Below are 23,292 nucleotides of genomic sequence, written 5' to 3'. Positions count from 1 at the left end.
CCACTCCCCACACTCATCCGCTCCCACAATCTCACCTGCTAAACTACACAGACGATATCCAGATCATACTTAAAATGTCACGACCCTCGCCCAAACCCCCTGTGGCAAACCCATTGGCCAGGTGGAGTCAGGACTCAGGCCTCTAGAGCCTGACATCCTCTTCAAAAGCCCTCATGGGGCCAGTCCTGGCGCCTATGGTGCCAGGCTCATACACCATGAAAAACAATGTGCTTGGGGACTACTTTATTGTATTGTCAGCCAACATGGAGGCATCCACATAGCTTGGTTCCTATGAACCAAGCTATGCGGTCTAGTGTTTTGGGTGTGGTAGCCTAGGGACTACTTTACCTGGACTATTTTGTTGGAGCTATTTAAACCACACCCGAGCAAGACAACACGCTTTGCGGTACTTTGCAGCTTGCAACGTGACGCTCACCGTGTCCAGCTATTCCCTCGAACCTCGGAGAAGCAGAACCTGCAAGGAGACAAAAGGAACATCATTAGCAGCAGCATCTTACCTGCAGTCTTCATCTTTAAACACTCGCAGCTACTGAGAACAGCTTCCTCTAATCTGCACGCCTGCCGGACAGAACGAACTGAAAGAGGAAGATAGAGGCAACATTAAAGAAAGCAGTAGAGACATTTACAAATTACGAACTGCTCAAAAGGCTTACCTGGCTGGTCGCCTCTCGGCTGGCACCACTCCGGACATTCCACTCACGCTGAAGAACACTGCGACCTACAAGGAAGGAAAACACAGGTTAGCAAAGACAAGACTTCGCAGCGCAGCGCATAGCGCTTACTTACCGCATCATAGCGCTCTTAATGCGCCATCATTTACCAGCGGGTCTCAACTAAGCCAGTGCGCCGCGCTGAAGCTCTGCATACCTAAGGGAGAAAAAAGAAACATTTTAAACAAAGAAAGGCATGCAGGATAGCAACAGAACTAAAGAACAGCAATAAGACCTACCTGAACAATATCAAACAGGCCGGCGTCAGTGAACTAACTGGACCGCACTCACCCATGAAAGACAACCCGCCCCTGCAAAGAAGGCAGGAGAGCACGCCTAATTCTACCACAAGGTGAGGAGAGGGCGCCAGAGGGACTGAAATCATACGGGGGTGGAGGGAGGATACTTACCCCAGTCGGTCAGTTTTGATCACAGTCCTCCTGTATTTTCAGGTAGAACCTTCCCCGCAGACCACATCAAGGCAAAGCTGAGAAGCATACCAGCGAGTAACCCGGCTGGGTGGTGTCCCTGCGGATACCAGGTGAGCATAACAGAACGTGAAGCCTACCATAACAAATCCACCTGGGCGCCATGGGGACATCAGAAATGGACTAATTGGCCCAATTACTAGGAGAGCTTTGTGCTGAGGTTCATTCTGCCCGACAAGAGACTAATGCCCTCCGGAGAGACCTAATAGTGACCAAAGAACGCACTGAAGAGATTAGCAGGCAATACTTGCAATCACAGGCAGGACAGACACCTCTACCTGGAAGCAATCCAACGATGCAAAACCCTGCCATACCACCCACTCCGGTACAGATCACGTTAACTGGAACAGTGCCCCTGGCACCAACAGAAAGGTTCTCAGGCGACCCACAGAAATATGCGGCATTCATCAATCAGTGCCGTCTTCATTTTCTTTGTAGGCCTGGAGCATTTAAAACGACCAAGCTCGGGTAGCTTTTATCTCATCATACCTGAGTGGTAGTGCAGCAGATTGGTCGGTGCCGTTGGTAACCCATGACGATCCTCTATTACATGACTTTGGGGGGTTCCAGAGAGAAATGGAAAAACGTTTTGCTCGCCATACCCAGGAACAAGCAGTAGACAATGAACTCTTGTCCCTCCGACAGGGGAATCAGGACTTGTTAATGTACATTGCTACCTCAACAGACTGGCTGCCGAAGCTAGGTGGCCAGAAAATTAAAAGTACCACGTTATTCCATTGAGGCTTACGAGGCGAATTAAAGGACGTCTTAGCCCAGGTGGTTGATCCACCCAGAGACTTTGCAGAATTCATAAATCTGGTCGTGCAGCTGGACCACTGGTTGCAGGACCGAAAGGCAGACCGGTCTAAGACGGACCCTCGGACCGTGTATGTTCGACCAAGGGAAAACACACCCCGTGAAAATGCTGTAGAACCCATGCAGATTGGAGGGATACGGCCTCCATTAACAAAACAAGAGCGGGACAAAAGAAACCAACAACAGCTTTGTTTGTATTGTGGGAAACCAGGACATTTCCTGAAGGACTGTCCAGTAAAACCGCCAAGAAGAACAGTCGGGGCCAGAGAGAAGGATGAAGCCAAGGAATCGGAAAACTACCAAGCTCGACAAACGTAGAGGTCAGTTTGTCGAGTGGGAAGAAAGAGTTGCTGACCTCGCACTTTGCAATACCAGTGATCTTAATTAACCAGCAACAGTTGTCAAGAATGCATGCCGTTGAAGCATACATCGATAGCGGAGCAGTTGGAAATTATATTGATCAAGAACTGGCAGCAGAGATGGGTCTTCCTTTGTGTTCTAAGCCAACTATGGACAAGGTAACCACTGTGGATGGGACAGAAATCGCTTCCAGACCAGTAACTCAGTGCAAAGCCAGGGTAACCTTGCTGTGCCAGGACGGACATCGGGAGTCTATTTCATTCGATCTCATCAAGGCACCTCAGTTCAGGCTAATACTAGGGATGCCATGGTTGGTTGCTCACAACCCTTTGATAGACTGGCAGGCACGAAAATTAACCTTCCCCGGTGACTGCTCCCCTGCCTGCTATTACCAAGAGGAGAAACCCGACGTCTGTATCCCCATGACTCCCGGAGCGACACTATCAACCCTGGGAGCAACTAATACCTTGCCAAGTGAATACCATGATTTCCAGGATGTTTTCCGAAAGGACCAAGCCAATACATTGCCGCCGCACAGGCCCTATGACTGTCAGATCGACCTTGTTCCTGGTGCACAAATCCCTTGCGGCAGGATCTACGCTCTCACAGAACCAGAAAACCTTAATTTGAAATCCTATTTAGACCAGTACCTTGCAAACGGATTTATCCATCCTTCGAAGTCCCCCGCAGCCAGTCCTTTGTTCTTCATACCGAAAAAGGAAAGAGACTTGAGAACCTGTATTGACTACCGCGCATTGAACCAGATCACTGTGAAGAACCGCTACCCCTTGCCACTTATCCCTGAGATTCTAGACCAAGTTAAAGATACCCAGATTTATACCAAATTGGACCTTCGAGGAGCATACCACCTGGTCTGAGTCAGAAAAGGAGATGAATGGAAAACCGCCTTCTGTACTAAGTACAGCTTGTTTGAATATCAAGTCATGCCCTTCGGGTTATGTAATGCTCTTGCGGCATTCCAGTATTTCATGAATGACGTCTTAAGGGAGTTAAATGATGTGTGTGCCTTAGTGTACATAGACGACATCTTAGTAACGTTCGTTCAGTCCTCACCAAGCTCCGTCAACATTGCTTGTTTGCAAGCTTGAAAAATGCTTTTTTCACGTCACCGAAGTAGAATTTCTTGGTTTTATCCTTACTCCAGGAGGCATCAGAATGGACGTGCACAAGGTAGATGCCATTCTGAAATGGCCTTCACTGACATCTCTGAAAGGGGTACAAAGCATACTGGGCTTTTGCGAATTTCTACCGCCGGTTCATCCCAGACTTCTCTCAGGTTGTGCATCCAATCACAGTATTATTACGAAAAAACAATACAAAGTTTGCTTGGACCGAAGAAGCAGAAGCCGCCTTTCAGGAACTTAAACGCAGGTTTACCTCCGCTCCAATCTTGCGACATCCTCGTCCAGAACTCCCTTATGTCGTTGAAACTGATGTGTCCAGTCTCGCAATTGGGGCTGTCCTTTCACAGAGAGACCCGGAAACCGGCCAGCTACATCCTGTGGCCTGCTGGTCGAAAAAGTTCTCACCTCCAGAGATTAATTATGCCATCACGGACAAGGAACTCCTGGCTATCAAATCTGCCTTTAAAGCCTGGAGGCACTACTTTCTGGGGGCCAGACACACCATTACAGTCATCACAGACCGCCAAAACCTGCAATATCTGAAAACAGCCAAGGCCCAGTCCTTGCGCCAATTACGGGGGGCCCTTTTCTTCGCCGAATATGATTGTCATGATTCCTGCCCCTCATGTCCCCAGCCCTCCAATATGTCAGGCTGGAGCCAGGCCACAATCACCTACATGGCCCTCAAGGGCCTCTCCATCCCTCCAAAGACCCACTTGGAGTCAGACTTGGCGCTTGTGGCACCAGACTCACTCACTCCCATAGGATAACATCGGGGATTGGAATTGTAGTGCATTGATGGGGACAGGATGGTTGCCCCCACATATTTCGGTTCCCAGAACTGCATGTGCAGTCTAGTCTTTTGGGTGTGGTTCAGCCCAGAGACACCTGGGATACCCAGAGACTATTTAAGCCACGCCCAGGCTGAGAAACATGCTTTGTGTTTTCTGCACCTGCAGCGTGACACTCACCGTGTTCGGATCTGTCTCCAGGAGGCCTGCATCTTTCTTCTGCGCTCAGCTCCTGCAAGAACAAGAACACTGTTAGGAACAGCCTTACCTTGCGGCGCTTCTGCCCATCATTCATCGCTTCTTCTGTTCTGCGGGCATCTTCGGCGGTGTCATTCACATCCCGGCACGCCGCTTCCTAAGGAAAAGGGAAAAGAACAGAAAAAAGGCATTAGTAAGCATTCAGCAAATATTTGCTTATTTTTAAAGACTGTACAAGCTTCAAACGCTTACTTGAATCCCAGCCGCTCTGGGGGAACTCTGTCTCCGGAACTTCTCATCCATCTGCAAGAGGGAAAAGACACTCCAGATTAGCGTGGAAACATCTAGAGGCGCTGCATACCGCGCTTACTCACTGCATTTCTTTTTCATAACCGGCATCCACGCTGAAAACATTGCGGCACCTAAAAGACACAGAAAAGGGAACTCAGTTCAATACAAATACGAAAGGGTCGCATCGCGCTCTCACTCACCTTCAGCGCTACTCATCTCAGCAGCACGTCGCTATCCCCGGACGCCGGTCATCATCTAAGGAAGGAAAGGAACAAAGTTAGACAACTGTTCAAAAGACTCATTATACTTACCTGTCGGACTCTTGCCAGTGAAGTAACTAGGCAGCAACAAGCCCGCATCAATCAACGCGCCCCTGCACTGAAAGCAGGACAGAGAGCACACTTTCCAAGAAAACAAGGTGAGCTGTGGATCAAAAGGAAGGGTTGGACCCCGGGGAATAAGGGGTTCAAGCACACAGAGACAATAGGGAGTTACACTCTACCAATCCTGTGTTTCAGGCCCAGTCTCCAGTCGAGTAGACTCCAGTGAAGGGTTTGAGGTGGTACAAGGTCAGAACAGGCCGAGTGACGTCCCTGTGGATACCAGGTAAGTGTTAGATGATTATGTAATCACATTTCGACCAGGAGTCAGAAACGGAAAGGCGGATACCTTATCTCGCATGGGCATAGATGAAATAGTATATACAACTCCAGACCCAGTACCTATTATACCTGAAGACAAACTCTTGGGTATCACGACAGCCTTAACACAAGCAGAACTAGGAAAAGAAATCCAACAGACAATGAATCCTGATGCCTACCTCGCATGGCAAACTCAAGGAGAACAATATACCATCAAGGACCATCTACCCTTTTTTTAGGGATCGCCTATAGGTACCCAAGAAGGAATTACAACAGCATTTTATTTCAAACTATCATGATTCACTGATCGAAGGGCATCCTGGGATCGCCAAAACCCTAGCTAAGGTGAAAGAGAACTTTTGGTGGCCTACCTGGCATAAGGACATCATTCAGTATATTCAGTCCTGCGGTGTCTGCGCACAAAATAAATCACAGAAACAAAAACCATCTGGTCCCCTACAACCATTGGACATTCCACCAGTTCCATGGCACACTCTTTCCCTTGACCTTATCACTGATCTACCTCCAAGCCAAGGGTTCAACACCATCCTTGTAGTTGTGGACTTATTCTCGAAGATGGCCCATTTTTATTCCTCTCAAAGGCCTCCCAGAGGCAGCCACTTTAGCAAAAGTGTTCCTGGAGGGCGTGGTTAAGCTACATGGCTTCCCTTCGGTTCTGGTCTCTGATCGAGGCAGCCAGTTTGTTTCAAACTTCTGGAAAAAATGTTGTGCAATGGCGCAGATCGACATTGGGTATCTACCAGTCACCAAACGGACGGCCAAACCGAGAGAACCAATCAGACACTCGAGCAATATTTACGGTGCATGCTGCACCACGAACAAAGGAATTGGAAAGACCTACTATGGATAGCCGAATATGCATATAACAATTCTTTGCATTCAAGCACGGGACAAACGCCCTTCTATACCCTTTATGGCAGACATCCACGTACCTCTGAACTACACCTTCCAGCCAGCTTGGAAATGCCAGCGATAAAGACTCTACACACAACCATTATTCAGGCTTTCAAAGGGGCAAAGGAACACTTTATTCGTGCCAAAGAAAAACAAAAGAGATTCGCCAACCAACACTGGAAAAAGGCCCCTGATTATCAAGTAGGAGACAAAGTTTGGTTAGACGCTAAATTCATACCCATTAAGGGAACCCAGACCTTTCAACCCCGATTCTTAGGACCCTATACCCCAGTAAGGCAATTATCAACCCAGCAGCCGTGAAACTGGATTTACCACCTAATCTACACATCCATCCGGTATTCCATGTGTCCCTCTTGAAACCAATGCAACCCGGCACACGGATTGGGACACCACCTAAGCCCATACTTGTTGACTGAGAACCAGAATTCGAAGTCAAAGTTATCTTGGACTCTAAATACTCTAGGACCAAGCTATATTATCTCGTTGATTGGAAAGGATTTGGACCACAAGATAGATCCTGGGAGCCCAGTGAGAATATCCACGCCCCACATCTGATCAGGAAATTCCATCGGAACTTCCCAACCAAACCTGGGTTAGACAGAAGGAACAAAATAGGAGGGGCCTTAGGGGGGAGTGCTGTCACGACCCTCGCCCAAAACCCCCTCTGGCAAACCCATTGGCCAGGTGGAGTCAGGACTCGGGCCTCTAGAGCCTGGCATCCTCTTCAAAAGCCCTCATGGGGCCAGTCCTGGCGCCTATGGCGCCAGGGTCATACACCATGAAAAACAATGTGCTTGGGAACTACTTTATTGTATTGTCAGCCAACATGGAGACCTCCACATAGCTTGGTTCCTGAGAACCAAGCTATGCGGTCTAGTGTTTTGGGTGTGGTAGCCTAGGGACTACTTTACCTGGACTATTTTGTTGGGGCTATTTAAACCACACCCGAGCAAGACAACACGCTTCGCGTTACTTTGCAGCTTGCAACGTGACGCTCACTGTGTCCAGCTATTCCCTCGAACCTCGGAGAAGCAGAACCTGCTAGGAGACAAAAGGAACATCATTAGCAGCAGCATTTTACCTGCAGTCTTCATCTTTAAACACTCGCAGCTACTGAGAACAGCTTCCTCGAATCTGCACGCCTCTCGGACAGAACGACCTGAAAGAAGATAGAGGCAACATTAGAGAAAGCAGCAGACACATTTACAAATTGCGAACTGCTCAAAAGGCTTACCTGGCTGGTCGCCTCTTGGCTGGCACCACTCCAGACATTCCACTCGCGCTGAAGAACACTGCGACCTACAAGGAAGGAAAACACAGGTTAGCAAAGGCAAGACTTTGCAGCGCTGCACATAGCGCTTACTTACCGCATCATAGCGCTCTTAATGCACCATCATTTACCAGAGGGGCTCAACCAAGCCAGTTCGCCGCACTGAACCTCTGCATACCTAAGGGAGAAAAAAAAGAGACATTTTAAACAAAGAAAGGCATGCAGGATAGCAACAAAACTAAAGAACAGCAATAAGACCTACCTGAACAATATCCAACGGGCCGGCGTCAGTGAAGCAACTGGACCGCACTCGCCCATGAAAGACAACGCGCCCCTGCAAAGAAGGCAGGACGGAGAGCACGCCTAATTCTACCACAAGGTGAGGAGAGGGCGCCAGAGGGACTGAAATCATATGGGAGTGGAGGGAGGATACTTACCCCAGTCGGTCAGTCTTGAACACAGTCCTCCTGTATTTTCAGGCAGAACCTTCCCCGCAGTCCACATCAGGGCAAAGCTGAGAAGCATACCAGCGAGTAACCCGACTGGGTGGCGTCCCTGCGGATACATAAAATCCCAAAATCGCAAAGCTCCAACCGTCCAGATTTGTCATCATGCCTCTCGGATATTGACTACTGTATGACGACTAATCACCTCATCCTCAATCCTGGGAAAACAGAAATCCTAGTCTGCAGGAAAACATTGCTCCTTCCCCAACCTATCTCCTGGCCTCACTCCCTAGCCCCCAAGGAAACCCCCACCTCAGTGAAAAACCTTGGATGCACACTGGACACAGATGTATCCCTCTCCAACAGGGATGTAATTTTATCAAAATACCAGGGGTAGTGGAAGTGACATCCCATGACCCTTGACCTCCGATGGCATCACATGCAGTGATGTAATTTGATATCGCCCCCAAGTGACATCATAGAACCTTTCACCCCTTAACAAAATGGGGCATGGCATCACATAGCATTGTTTCTCACTAAGAAAAATATGGTTACAATGTCACTGTAATATGATATACATTTCATACATGAATGGATCACCACATGTAGCATTAATATCAGTGCGTATAGGCCCATATTACCAAATTACTGTGAATGTAAGCAGACGTTCAACACAACAACTTAGTCTATTGTACATCACTCGGGCTAATCTGTAAACCGACAGAGCATCTTGAAGAGGCCTAAACCCCTAAGCGCAGACATCCGGTAGTGCCTGCCAAGTGAGTGGCCACAGACTGGAAACAGCAACTGAGTACATCCAGAAAAACGATGGTCTGGAGGGTTTCCCAGAGCTGTGCCAGTGGTTATGACTGTTTTCAAACCTCCCAGCCATCACATTTCCGTTTTGCTTATTTGGTAAGTAACCCACCATTTTTGTTGTTAGATGGGAGTTAGAGGGGGAATGATGTGTTGCAGTCACTGTACCGTTTTTCATTTTAAAATGGCAGCAGCTCCACATCACCCCTAGAAAAGCTTGCTGGGCCTAGAGACCTAGGCTACTCCTCACTCATGGCATGCAGTGAGGCTGGAACATGTCTGGGAATGCTTGTGGTCTCGTGCAGAAGGGATGTGACCTAGCAGTCCGGGCTGGACCAAGCATGATTTGCATATGGTCTCTCTCTTTCTGTAGTGGCTTGGCAGGCTGCAAAACAATGGTCTGGAGGGTTGCCCAGAGTTGTGCCAGTGGTTATGAATGATTTGAAACCTTTAGCCATCACATTTCTGCTTTGCTTATTTGGTAAGTAACCCACCTTTTTTTGGTAGATGTGAGATAGAGGGGAAGGATGTGTTGCAGGTCACAGTAAATGCAGTTTTTTTATGGTCTTTCTCCTTCTGTAGTGGCTTGGCAGGCTGAAAAACGATGGTCTGGAGGGTTGCCCAGAGTTGTGCCAGTGGTTATGAATGATTTGAAACCTTTAGCCATCACATTTCTGCTTTGCTTATTTGGTAAGTAACCCACCGTTTTGTTTGGTAGATGTGAGATAGAGGGGAAGGATGTGTTGCAGGTCACAGTAAATGCAGTTTTTTTATTGTAAAATGTAAACAGCAACAACAGCTCCATGACATCACCCCTACAAAAGGCCCATTTTATCATTTTCTTTGGTCCTTTATATATTGCTTAACGCCACCTTCCTCCAGTGTCTAAGCACTGGAACAGGAACTGCACCCATGTTGTACTGCATCCTCTTGTTCCCAAAGCAAGTGTGCTGCCCCTGAGCTTTCTTCCAAATATATATGTTTTGCTTGAGGAAGCAACAGATGGTTTATTTCAAAGGCGGAGGGCAACCTTATGTAAATTAATTAAGGATTTCCCCTTGCGTCTATCTACAGTGCGCCTGTGATGCAGGTGTGGCAGATCGGAATCAAGTCACACAGTGCGCAGGTAGGATTGGTGACAGAAGTCACTGAGGCGCACACCCTCTCATCACAGTCCCAGTGGATCACTGGATGTCCAAAGCAGACAATGAGACACAGTGATAAGATTTGCGTTCATGCTGTGCTGTTAGAGTACTGCAGGCTGTTCTTACCCATTCCCAGCTAGCTAGACCTAGCCCCCATACCCTCCCTGTTGCTACAGTACTGGGTATGAGCTACACAGACTGCCCTGCCTCTGAAACCAACCATTCAGGGATTCTTCACGAAGGGACCGCCAACCTGTTCGTGCTGGCAACTTCATGGTTTCTCCTGCATCCCTGTTATTTCTCCAGCTAACGAGATCGTGAAAAAGCTGCGGCACATTTAGCTGCATTTACAGCTGCCTTTTTCTGGTGCAACACAGACATCTACTCTTGGCACTGCCTCTTTATCCAGTGGCCCAGGGGTAGCAAGGACCGGTCTAGGGGTAGGAGAGGGGGAGCCTGGGGTAGCCCCCATACCCTCCCTGTTGCTACAGTACTGGGTATGAGCTACACAGACTGCCCTGCCTCTGAAACCAACCATTCAGGCATTCTTCACGAAGGGACTGCCAACCTGTTAGTGCTGGCAACTTCATGGTTTCTCCTGCATCCCTGTTATTTCTCCAGCTAACGAGATCGTGAAAAAGCTGCGGCACATTTAGCTGCATTTACAGCTGCCTTTTTCTGGTGCAACACAGACATCTACTCTTGGCACTGCCTCTTTATCCAGTGGCCCAGGGGTAGCAAGGACTGGTCTAGGGGTAGGAGAGGGGGAGCCTGGGGTAGCAGCTGCTACCCCTGGCAACCCCCAAATGACGTCCCTATTCTCCAAACACATCAATTCCATATTCAGAACCTGCTTCTTCCCTCTACACATCCTCAGGCATATCTTCCTATACATCACCTATCCTGCCATCATCGCCATAATCCTCTCCCACCTAGACTATGCAAACTGCCGCTATCTAGGAGCACCAGTGTTTCAGCTAAGGAAACTAAAATAATCCAAAATGATGCGGCCTGCCTGCTCATTAAACTCCCAGAGAACACATCAGCCCTACACTAAGAGTCCTCCATTGGCTCCCTCTTGGTCGACACACAACCTTTAAAGCCATGTGCATCTTTCACTGTGCCATCCACAACACCAGCCCGGAATTCCTCCAAGACAAACTCACTCACTACCACCTCTCAAGGGTACTCGGATCCGGCACACCATCCCTCTTAGTAGTCCCACACTACAACTGCACCAGACTGGGCAGATCCTCCTCCGTCCAAGTGCCCATCCTCTGGAACTCTCTGCCCCTGCACATCCGCAAAATTGATAATCACTTGCCATTCAGAAAGGCTCTCAAAACCTGGCTCTTTCCTTCCTCCTCTTGAAACCTTCTTGCTGTCTATACTGTTGATACGCGCACAGAAACACTGGCTCAAACCAGACAACACACCTAGCCACCTAAACCTCCATGGACGACGGCAGCGTTTGCAGTGGCTCACCGTGATACATTCGTAACCCGCCCCCACATTCCCAGATGTTCGTACATCACTCCCCCGTCCCTCTGGCCCCTCTCCCACTGCCAGACTCTCAATCTCAGGAGACCACAACTGGCAAGACCAGCCAATCGCATTGGACCGATGAAAATGACAACAAACATGAACTCCATCCGAGTTTAAGGTATGTATACCTTGCAACATTTCTGTGGACACAGGCCGCAGGCACGTCACCCATCCATGCACTACAAAATGCAGCTATGGCAATGCAATCCCAGTCTAGCAGCCATGGGTGTAGGAAATGGGAGGGGATAAGGGGGGACAAAATCCCCCACAATTTCAGCCAGGGGGGGGGATAAAATGCCATTTATCTCCCCCACAATCAGAAGCAAGGCGAGGGAAAGCTGGGATTTTATTGTCCCAAGGGAAGTGATGAAACAGCAGGGTAGCACCAACTAAAATCAGGGCTGGACTGTAAGCGAACATCCAGGCCAGCCTGGGTGGTTTGCTCATCATCACACAGGATGTGGGTGGCTGCATGGTGCACAGCACATCATTCTGTTCTGCCAGGGCTAACGTGTGCCTGAGCATTTGGAGTGCACCACCCAGAAAAGAAACCGCACATGCCCTCTGTGTCTGCTGTGCTAATCCCCGTACTTGCATGAGTCGCATCACATCACATGTGCAGCGCAGCCCGGGGCAGTGACCAGTGCCCAGTTTGAATGCTGCTGCTGAGCTGTGTGACGTATGGACGAGTAAAGCAGGCAGCATTGCATGCTCAGGCCAGCGCCCATGCAGCCCAGCGAAATTCTGTCTGGGCAGTGCCTGCTTGAAAAGATTGCGTTTGATTGGCAAGACGGGAGCTCTTGGTAAAGTCAGTAGTAAACCCTGTAGAAAAATACATAGATATGCTTGCGTTGCATTACGATGCCTGCCGCCCTCATGGCTAGTTCAATTTGCGTAAAAACTGGCAAGCTCCCCTTTGTACAAAACCCTACCTCAAGACAAGGCCTGGCACAGAGCTAGCGCAAAAAAACCTGATGAAAAGTTAATGTCTTTACTTGCGTGTCTGACTCCTGTGTTTCACTGCTCAGTGAGCTACTCTTCCTGCCTCCGCTTCGGACTGAAGGTAACAGATCATATTCCCTGTGCCGTGAAAGCAGCCCGCTGGCTACCGAACAACCAATGAACATCAACAGATTGTAGTATTGTACGTTTTACCTAACCTACAGGTATCTACAGTTAGGCACCACGTTATCTCGCCAAAGCTCTGCCTGTCCACCACCGACCAGATGCCCAAAGTTGGCTTCCCAAAACCTGCAGGTTTCCCCCATGTTCCTTTTCGGGGTACATCTGTACTCTAGACCACCACGCCTCCCCCACTGGAACGCTGTACCGCGGCATCTGTGCCATGAACTCCGACTGCATCGAGTTCAGAAATTATATGATCATCATACCTGGCGCACTCAAGCTCTTTTCGCTGACACACCCTTTTGTCCATCAGGGGTCAATACATTTTGTATAAATAAATTGGGCAAAAATAACACGTGATAGCACAGCGCTTAGAAATGATAAGGATGTGGCCTAAAGCGTTACATAAGGACACAAACTATTCTTATCTTATGCCCCTCGTATTCATTTCCTGATAAAATTTTTGGACAAACTCATGGTGAAGCTGATCATCCCCCATCTGACCCTCCACACCGAAATAGCCAGCTGCCTCCACGACCACCAGTCCAGTTTTAGGGCTGCCATGGGGATGGAAACTGCTCCCCTGAACACCCGTGAAGACCTACTCTCTAACCTGGACTCTAACACTCCCTCAGTTCTGATCCTCTGCAATCTCTCTTCTGCTTTTGACACAGTCAACCACTCCATCCTCATGAACAGTCTCCATGATACCCTTGGCATCACACTGGTGTGGCTCACCTCCTTACTTTCAAATAGACCTTCCCAGGTTAAAATACGCCTGATTTCTCTCCCCCACCTCACTCTCTACCTGTAGTGTCCCTTAGGGCTCTATCCTATCGGCTTGGCTCTTCAACCTGGCCCCTCTGATCTCCACTTTCTCCCATTACCAGTGGTACACAGATGACACTTAGCTCTCTTTCAAGCTGCCTTCCTCTACCTCCTCCTCCTCCTTCATACCTGACTGCCTGTCTGTTATTCAGGCATGGTGCTCTGCCTTAATGCCAGTAAGATAGATATCCTTTTCATTGGGACGCCTGCTCCTTGTCCCCCCCCCCTCTCTCTGGGCTGACTCCTTGGATCCCCTCCCCTCACTCACTTGTGAACAAGAAATCATGGGATCATCTTTGACTTTTCTCTCCACACATCACAGACCTTGCCAAGAAGTCCTATGTTCAGTTGCATCTCCTCAGGGGCATTATGCTTTTCCTCACCTTCCCCCAGACGCTCAATGTCTCCAGAACCCTGGTTCTCTCTAGGCTAGACTACTGCAACAGCCTCTTTCTCAACCTGCATATTTCCTCCCTTCACCCCTTCAGTTAATCTAGAATAGGACTGCAAGATGTATACTTGGCCTCAAGCCCATGGACCGCATCTCTCCAGCCTTAAAATCTCTCCAATGGGTCTCGGTGACCGCAAGGGTCAAATTCAAATCCCTTTGCATCATCCACAAGGTGTCTGGGGCCTAGAACCTCTTTACATCCACCTTTTCCTCCTTAAATACCTCCCGGCCAGAGTCCTTCAGTATTCTGGCACCAACTCTCTGCAGGTCAAACGCTTCTCCAAGCAGAGAGTGGGAGGTAGATCCCTTTCCTTGGCTCCATCCCCGCCCAGACTTGAGCCAGATTTTCTTAGGTCCCGGCAACTTCTCAAGACTTTCCTATTCTCTTCTTCCTTCACTCTCCCTTGCAAACTGTCCATCTGCTTCTGCGACAGTGGCATGGTCCCTTCAGAATCATACAGGTGCCAGACCACCTCCTACCAGTCCCCCAGAATCCTTTGCCAGCACTTGCCCTGTTTAGTGTCCTGACCCACATTTTGGACTATTATGCTGCAACATTTGGAAAATCCAAGATGGCCGAAAAAGCCCACATTGCACCAGAATCCAGGAAAACCACGCAGTTTTGGCGCACACCAAAATGTTCCCCTGATCTGCCACCCACCAGTGCTAGCGTGATGGGCCAGGAGTGCCATGAGTGAAATGTATGCCAAAGGAAAAACAGCGGTGACGGTTGGCTCAAAAAGCGCTTTGAAATCACCTTTGTTTCTCTGAAATGCAAGCTAAAAATGCCTATTTTAAACATTGCAAGATATTCAAAAATCTCACTGAACACCAGCAGACATTTGGCAGAATGTATTCTTGTGTACATACAAAATCTGGAAAGATGAAGAGCCCAAAACAATGTTTATAACAAAACTGGCTGAGCTGTGGATGTCAGCAGCTGAATTGAAATTGGACTGAAAGACACTAAAATCTAAATGTTTAAAATAAATGAGTGACCTAGTGCAAAATTATCCATTGTTGATCAACATCCTATTCTTAAGTGTGATATGAAATATTAATTTATTATAAAAGTGTGATATATATATATTGTGACATTTTCAATAAATCTTTTAATTTGCAAAACAAAACTACTTCTTGGCTCAGTGGGATCAGGGGGATTCTAGGAGAGGGGCGTTATGCAAGGGTTTATCATCCAGATTATAACTTGTCATAAAAATATATAAATAAGGGCTTCCCTTGAGCAATCCCAGACAAGGCACTAACTTAGTGGGAATGCTTGATTTGAGTCATTAACAGCCCTCAGGCTCCCTTCCCCGGGCTAACCCAACTTGGTCCTCCCTGTCCACTACACTCACCCCCTTTCCCCTGTCACTTGCCACCTTGGCCCACCCAGCATTTGCCCGCCCCCACCCTTGCAGGTACCCCACTCCTGCACTTCTCCCTCTACCCCATCCCCTTGCACCTACCACCTTGTCATGCACTTGCATGGAAGGATTGTCACAAGGCCAATATAACCGTTTTTGTTGTTCTACTTTTTGATTCCCATACCCCCCCTCCCATCTTGTCTTCTGTGCCTGGAAACAACTGTGTATAAGCGCCATACAAATGTCCAATAAAATAAATAAAAATGAAATACATTGTTGGGGTGTTTGAGTTCTACCCAAAATACATAAATGATGTCAAATAAACATGTTTGGTAAGCATGGCGCACATGAAGTGCGTGCAAGCTGGGGTGGATCTGATGGTTCTCACTGTCTGTGCAGCGGTATGGGGACGATGCACACATATATTGTGTAAAGTGGCATCCATGGTCTGCACACGGGGTGTACAAAGGGGTACTGAGGGTGCACACATGGTGTGTGTGTGGTGCAAATTTTGTTTATGGTGGGGAATGCAGCACACAATGAGAGCAGCAGGGTACATGGGTGATGCACACAAGGCATCTGCGTAGCCAGAGATGTAGATCTGATGCATAATGTCTGTATAGAATGGTTGGTATGGTGCAGGTACATGGTGTCTGCATAAATGTAGTTATATGGCCGGTGAAATAGCTGGAAAGGTTGCACACTAGCTGCAGAAATCTGTGTGGGATCTGCAGGTTGCAGTTTGGAATCCCTGCAAGACCAACTCAGTGGTTTATCCTTCCAAGATGGATAGATGAGTACCAACTTCAGTTGGGTGATAGTAATTGCATGTAAATGATCTATGTGCAGCGCTTTGGCAAAATATTAATTTTGTATTGAGGGCAGAGTAGTGATGGGGCCTTTGATTTGTACATTGTGGTAGGTATAATGCACAAATGGCAAGTGTAAAAATATCAATATAGTGCACTTTGTGTCCACAGGGTAGTAGTTCGGTATTAGGCACATAAGGTCTACACAAAGAGGTAGATATGGTTCACATTATGATTGCATAGCAGCTTATGTGCTGCACATAATGTGTGCAGAGAGCTAAGAATACTGCATGCACGCTGCTTGCAGAGCAGTTGGTGTGCTGCCCACATAGTGTGTGTACAGACTGGTTGGTGTGGTACACAGTGTGTGTGTGTGAGGAATCGTAGGTATGGAGCACATGATGATTGTTCAGAGAGCTCGATGGACCAATCACATAGGGCCTGCAGAGGTGAGCAATGTTCGCAATAAGGAGTAGGAATTGTGAACAAGGTGTTTGTAGAACGGTGGGTATAATGCATACATGGTTTGTGCAGTGAAACCGGTACGTGCAGCCGATGTAGATAGTGCAGATGATACAGTGTGTGTTGAACTGTAGCTGTGGTGCACAAAGGGTGTGTGTAAATCAGTTGCTATGTTATACCAGTGTGTGTAGAGCGATGAACATGTGTGTGAAAAGTAGTTGGTATGGTGCTCACATTGTGTGCAGACGTTTTGGAATGGTGCACGCACAATGTGTGGAGAGTCATAAATATGGCATGCACATGGTGCGTTCAGATTGTATGGTTGTGTAGTGCCCACACAGCGTGTGTACATGGAAAAAAATAAAGAACAAGTGCCAGAACTAAGTACCAGCGAGTTGGGCAACCTGTTATTTGTAGAGCTATGAAGACTTCGGCACTCGGCTGGCCTTGCTCTATATTGGTTTGAATATGGGTTGGTTTGTGTCTGTAGCAAAGTCCCCAAGTGGTCTCCTGTCCCCCCCAGATTGTACATGTCTCCTACGCCCCTCCTAACAGATCGCATAGCTGTACACACTGTAATCCCTGAGTTACCTCAACACATCTGCAATTAGTATATAGCAACAACCTCCAGATAAATGACGGTCTAGCTGGGCACACATCAACCTTTCTGCACTAGCACTCTATGCTAAACCACCGACACCACACGCCCACATGGCTGACCGCTGAGCTGCTTAGAGGAGCCTAGCCAGCTCCCCTAAATCTTAAACTGGCAAAATGTCCACACACATCTTAAATAAACTCCTAGAATCTCCCACACATGGACTTGGGGTGCCCGAGGGCGTTCCAACCACAAAGCACATTGAGGCCATACAAATGGGGAAAGGTCGCTATATAAATGCTGAATACAATACAATATATTATCACCCATTGCATTTTGTGCAAATAAAATGTACACTGTAATTTAAAGCACTGCAGGCAGCATGATTAAACATACACCTAAAATCTGTTTCATACACATAGATGAAAACTTTTAATTCACGCATTATGACCCGTTCACTTCGACCACGGGAGTGGTGCTTCTATACTTTTTTTATTACGTTTTACTGTTCCTATACTTTACTGTTATGATAGGTTATTTATAACGCGCTTAATACCCAGAGGTTTCCAGGCGCGGACCCGGGGATAGAATCTGTGGTGCTCTGTTTTGTCTTGTTTCCAAGGCGAACACGTTGCCCCTGAGCTATCCTCCCGAGACCTGCCCAAAGAAACCGATCCAGAATTGTTTTGTTTTTAAATAAAACTTTAGGAAGAAGTTGAAACTTTCACTTCAGTGCACTGAACGTTCCCTTAACAGCAGGCGCGTTTGTTTGGGGGCTTGTATTGCGCGTGGCAGGGGCATGTTGATGGGGTGTGCGGGGCAGCCCAGCAGGGAACATTGTTCCACTACTTCTTTTCAAACACTTCCACCACTGATTATGACCAAGGAAAAAAGTATTTGATAGCAAACACCCTTGACATTTCCCTTTGGATGTCAGGGTAAAATACAATATACCCTAGGACCCTCATCCTAAAGTGCTACGAAAACAAGTAGCGGCTTGATAGCTTTCTAAGATGTAGAAAGCAGCGCCTATAAATCACCCACACTGCTCAGCCGACGATCAAGTAGCTTTCAGCAAATAATGTGAATAGCCTGTTTTTCAAAGTAAGTTAGGGGAAGCTTTAAAAAAACCATTGGTGCCAATAAAAAATAGTGGATCGCTCTTGCCTCAGGGCACAGTAGTCCAGCCAAATCAGTGGATCCCCAGTACAGTCATGGCAAGGGTAACCTGCATCTTTTCTTTTGAAGGTTGTGCTTTGCATTATCAAATAACAGCGCGAAAAAGTAAAGATGAATTTAAACGAGCAAACAAGGTGTTGCAGTGATTCCGCCACCTCTTAATTTAAGAGAATGAAACCCCCTCATGGCGTCGCTGCCTTCTCTTTTGTCTTCATTTTCTTATTGAGATATTCTCGTAATTCAATCACCACCGATTGGTTTCCGGTCAGTTTTTCTTTCCCAGACATTGCTTCCTGCCTGCTCACAATTCATAAGTCAACGGTCATCCCTCGGGTCTATCCTCCTTCCGAGTGAATTCTCTCACAATGGACCAGTCTCTAAGATTGGGCCGTCAAGCTGTCAGCATTGTGCATCGCACACCCAGTGCGTGTGTAGCCGCGCGAAGTTAAACAGTAGCCGACCGTCACATGCCTCTCAGTTGGCCCGGAAGTACTAGTATCAGACTTACTGCCACTGGGCATTGGCTGTACCTGGAAGTGGTTTACCTAATGTCAACTCGTAAGCCGTCATATCCGTGATTCGTGGCTGGGGGAGGTGCTTACTGGAGTCTCCCATGCTCAGCCTGAGCGTGCCTTGTCCCCAAACGTGAAACTCTCAAGTGCGTCACCCAACCCCCACCAAGCATATAGTTTCACGCACACCAGGACCCCGGCACTATAAAATCAGTTGCTGAAAGTGACTTTTGCCCTGCCGATAGTCACACAGAAGCAAGAGTCCCTTAGTACCGGTCCTAACAGCCCGACCCTTATAAGAACATCCAGTGTGTAGTGTTGACAAACCGTAACTTCGCTTTGCACACCTGTGTAGTCGACAACCGCTGCTCCTCCCTTGGCAGATCTTTACTTTTGTCACTCATATGAGAGACACCCTAAAGTCCCACTATGACCGGCCCGGCAATAGAGCGCACACACTCGCGCAGTTCTACAATTTAGTGGCAGCCCCCCTCGCAACTTGTGTTAGTTACTCTTACGTGGTGTTCCATTGACTATTACGGTGCGCCGTATCATCCGTTTGCACACACCGCTCTATCTCTGTGACCGATCGTCTCCACGTGGCAGATTTCTCTCCGGTGACAATACACTTTTGTGGGAGACGCTTGCCTGATGCTCCTATCCTGTGGCAGACCCCCCAATCGTCTCTTGTAACAGACCCATCCACCCAATTTCTACCTCCAGTCCAGCATCTTTCCTGGATCCTCTACGCCTCCATGGAACAGTCAATGGCGTGGGAGGTGCAGTCACGCTGGTCTGCAGCAGCTCAGGCAATGTTGTCATATGAAAGCCTTGTACATGCTGTGTCCGGGGCAGTGGTGAGCATGGAGGGGATTGGGAGGACTGGGCACTGTTGTTATATTACAAATCTTTTATATTGCGCAAATTCGCTACCGTAGTGGTTTTACAACACCCAAACCTGTCAAGAGTATTATGCACTAGAGGCCAACAGACCATGGTTTCTGGGGGGAAAAGGGGACATTTTCTCCTCCATTTTCTTTGTGTTTCCCGTCGACAGCTTCATTCTGAGTGACAATTTCAAAGTGTTAGAAGTGGTTGGTATGTGAGGCTGCTTCAAAGTGTTAAGAGTATGTATGAGGCGAAGTGATAGCCTTGAGATGTGCTGACACAGATCTTTCAAAGTGGAGGCTAATTTACTTGAACTTGTAATTACTGATGCAAAACAAAAGTCAGAATAATAATTCAGGGACTGCCCATTTTAGCGGTCAAATGGAGCAGTGTTTAGAGTCGGAAGTGTTAAAGATATGTGGAGAAGGTTTGAGGTAGGATTCCATTCTACATACAACCCATTCCCGCAATCATCCGTTCGTACAACCATACCTGCTACAACTATGTGGACGATACCCAGATCATCCTCAAAATCCCAAATACCGAACGATCCAGCAGCCCTTCCCTGTCATTGTGCCTCTCTGATATTGATCATTGGATGACGACCAACCATCTCATCCTCAACCATGGGAAAACCAAAATCCTACTCTGCTGGAAAACATCTCATCCCCCAACCAATCCCTTGGCACGAATCCCTACGACAGGCACCAGCACCCTCAAACGTGGTTAAAAACCTTGGATGCAAATTCGACTCAGATCTGTCCCTCACCCAACACACAACCAGCGTATCCAAAACCTGTTTCTTTCACCTATGGATTCTCAGGCAGATTTTCCCCTACCTCACCTATCCCCATCACTTCTTGGCTAACGACTACATCATCCTCTCCTGCTGGACTATGCAAACTGCTTCTACATAGGAGCCCCCCGCATCTCAACTACCGAGACTCCCAAGAATCCAAAATGCGGCAGCACGCCTGCTCGTTAACCTCCTTGCCAGAGAACACATCAGCCCTACACTGAGAGTCCTCCACTGGCTCCCTATTGCTCGACGCACCACCTTCAACGCCATGTGTATCACCCATCGCACAATCCACAACACTGGCCCTGAATTCCATCGAGACAAAATTGTCCCTTACCAACCTTCCAGGAATCTCAGATCTCACAATGCATTTCGCCTAGTGATCCCACCGCATGGCTCCATGAGACTTGGCGGCTCCTCCTTCTCTGTCCAAGCACCAGTCATCTGGAATTCCATCCCCCTACACATTCGCAACATCGAAAACCACCTGAAATTCCTGAAAGGCCCTTTAAAACCTGGCTCTTCCCAATATCCTAAGCCACTGCACCCTGTGAATACTCCACTAATAATCTCTGCTTTCAATCTTAACTCGGGGGCCGGCAGCTCTCGCAGCGGTTTCACCTGACACACCACCACTCTCCACTCAACAGCACTGCCCGCCGTCTAGAACTCCAGGTAAACCAGCAGCTTTCGTTGTGACTCCTCTTATCTACCAACATCCCACCCACAATAACATTTCATCCCTACAGCACCCGAGCTAAGCCAGCAGCCTTAGCTGCGGCTACACTCTCCTCCCACTCACTGCAAAACACTGCCCACTAGTCCACATGAGACAATTTCGAGATAAGGGCCCTGGCTAAGTGTTGCATATCCTTAACTGTTCACTTCCTCTGTTAACCCGCAACACTCATTCTGGGAAGCTTCCACCAGTAGCAACCCCCTCCACAACCCAATTCCCCAAGCTAGGTCCAACAAGCCCTCGATGACTGCTACATCACGGATACTTACTATACAATCGGCTGTAACCCACGGCCTTTCATGCCTAGGCCGCCCTCCACCTATACGAATCGAGGGGTAGCCCCCTCCGTCTGCTCGATTTATATGGAAACCCCCCAGCACCGCGAAACAGGGGCCGCCTGCTGACCATAGAGGTTTCTGAATTTAGGCACAGCCTCTCTTGGCTTACTATATGACGAAACATACTGCACGGGGACACCCGGGACTCCCCACTCAAGGATTCTCTTCTTTGCCCTCTACTCAAACTGCACTGTTAGTGTAGGCTCTAGCTTGTTTAGCCTTGCACTTAATTGCATCGCCAGGTGTAGGCCTCTCCCCCAATATACAGGACTCTCGAATATACGGTACGTATAGCTCGCACCACTAGGGTGGACATAGGCCGCAGGCACGGTAAAGCATCCATGCATGATAGAATACGCCTATGGCTAAGCACATCCGGCCTAGTGCACACATAGCCGTCCAGACTGAAACACCTGGCGTACCTCAACACCTCTCCCTCTAGCACGCAGCGACCACCACCAAAAGGAATTTGGTATAGCTGACCCACATAAAATCTCTCAACAAAAGCAATCTATGTCTAACCCTCAACAGCACCCACCCATGTGTCTGACCTCTCTAGGGCTGCTGAGTCGAGCCTTGCCAGCCACCTAGGTCCTAGAACAGCAACATGCACACACACATTTCCCAAACTAACCCCCCTAGAACTCTCCAACGACATCGATAATCGTCACCAAGGGCGTTCAACCAAGGAAAAAGCGCATTGAGGCCACACAAGTTGGGAAAGAGCGCTATATAAATAACAAATAGAATACAATGTGTAGCACGAATGTTTGGCTTCATAGTGTATGAGTGAGTCAAATCTTTGAAGGTGAGGCAATGGCCAGCCAGGGATGATGTTTTACAATATTAAAGGACAGTTTAAGGGGAAGGCGGCTTTCCGGGGGCATGTCATCTATTGCCAATCCTATCACATTATTCCTCTTAGCAAAAGAAGCCAGCCCAACTAACTGTTTGCAGCATTTGGAGATTTTTTGGCTACATTTTACCTGGTCATTTGGTCAAGACTCTGGGGAAAATGAGTATCATGCAGAACGGGTCCATCTCTTTTACCTTTGGTGAGGGTCTTTTAACTGAACACTCCAGTACAGGCTCGTTATGATGAGCAAGGTAATAGCAACATGTCACAGGAAATAGCAACATGTGAAGGAGTAAAACAAGGCTGCGTCCTTGCTCCAATACATTTTAATATATATTTGACACCTTACTCAGTCTTTTAGCACACACCCAACTGGTAGGGGAAAGTTTACAATGCCTGGCATACACAAGTGATCTAATCCTGCTGGATTCAACGAAAATTAAATTACAGAGGTTTACAAATTAATACTAACATATACAAAATATACATTTCTCATAAAAATGGACCAAAACAAAGTTTAAAAGGTGTCGAAATAAAGGCCCAAATAAAAAGTATCTTTATACAAATATTTGGGCAGTGTGTTCAAAAAGAGAATTGAGCTGCACATTACTAAAATATGATGTAAAGCAGAAAGCTATGTGCTTAGTAAATGGCCTCATCCTCTTTGATAAAACAGGGCCATACGGTTATGCCTGTAATAATGAGAGCTAAAGTAATCCAAG

General features: G+C 47.8%; 1 protein-coding gene across 10 annotated transcripts in view; it reads left to right on the top strand.

The window, feature by feature from the left end:
* SLC25A17 (solute carrier family 25 member 17) overlaps window positions 1-23,292 on the top strand; it is a 622,505-nt gene that overhangs the window by 156,316 nt on the left and 442,897 nt on the right. The window contains exon 1 of one of the 10 annotated variants that reach the window (XM_069654408.1): window positions 9,520-9,619. The exons of 3 other annotated variants lie outside the window; for them this stretch is intronic. Coding sequence is in view for 3 of the 7 variants with exons in the window: in XM_069654406.1 (XP_069510507.1) it covers window positions 19,706-19,807 (102 nt within the window). In the remaining 4 variants the exon portion in view is untranslated. Of the gene's footprint in view, window positions 1-9,519; window positions 9,620-18,965; window positions 19,808-23,292 lie in introns of those variants that run through there. 6 more of the 10 variants (XM_069654415.1, XM_069654409.1, XM_069654406.1 and 3 more) reach the window with 6 other exon arrangements.

Source organism: Ambystoma mexicanum, chromosome 3q, assembly GCF_040938575.1.
Source record: "Ambystoma mexicanum isolate Mex_15411 chromosome 3q, UKY_AmexF1_1, whole genome shotgun sequence".
Classification (NCBI taxonomy): Eukaryota; Metazoa; Chordata; class Amphibia; order Caudata; family Ambystomatidae; genus Ambystoma; species Ambystoma mexicanum.
Note: the sequence above shows the minus strand (reverse complement) of the source record. Positions and strands in the feature narration are given on the sequence as shown.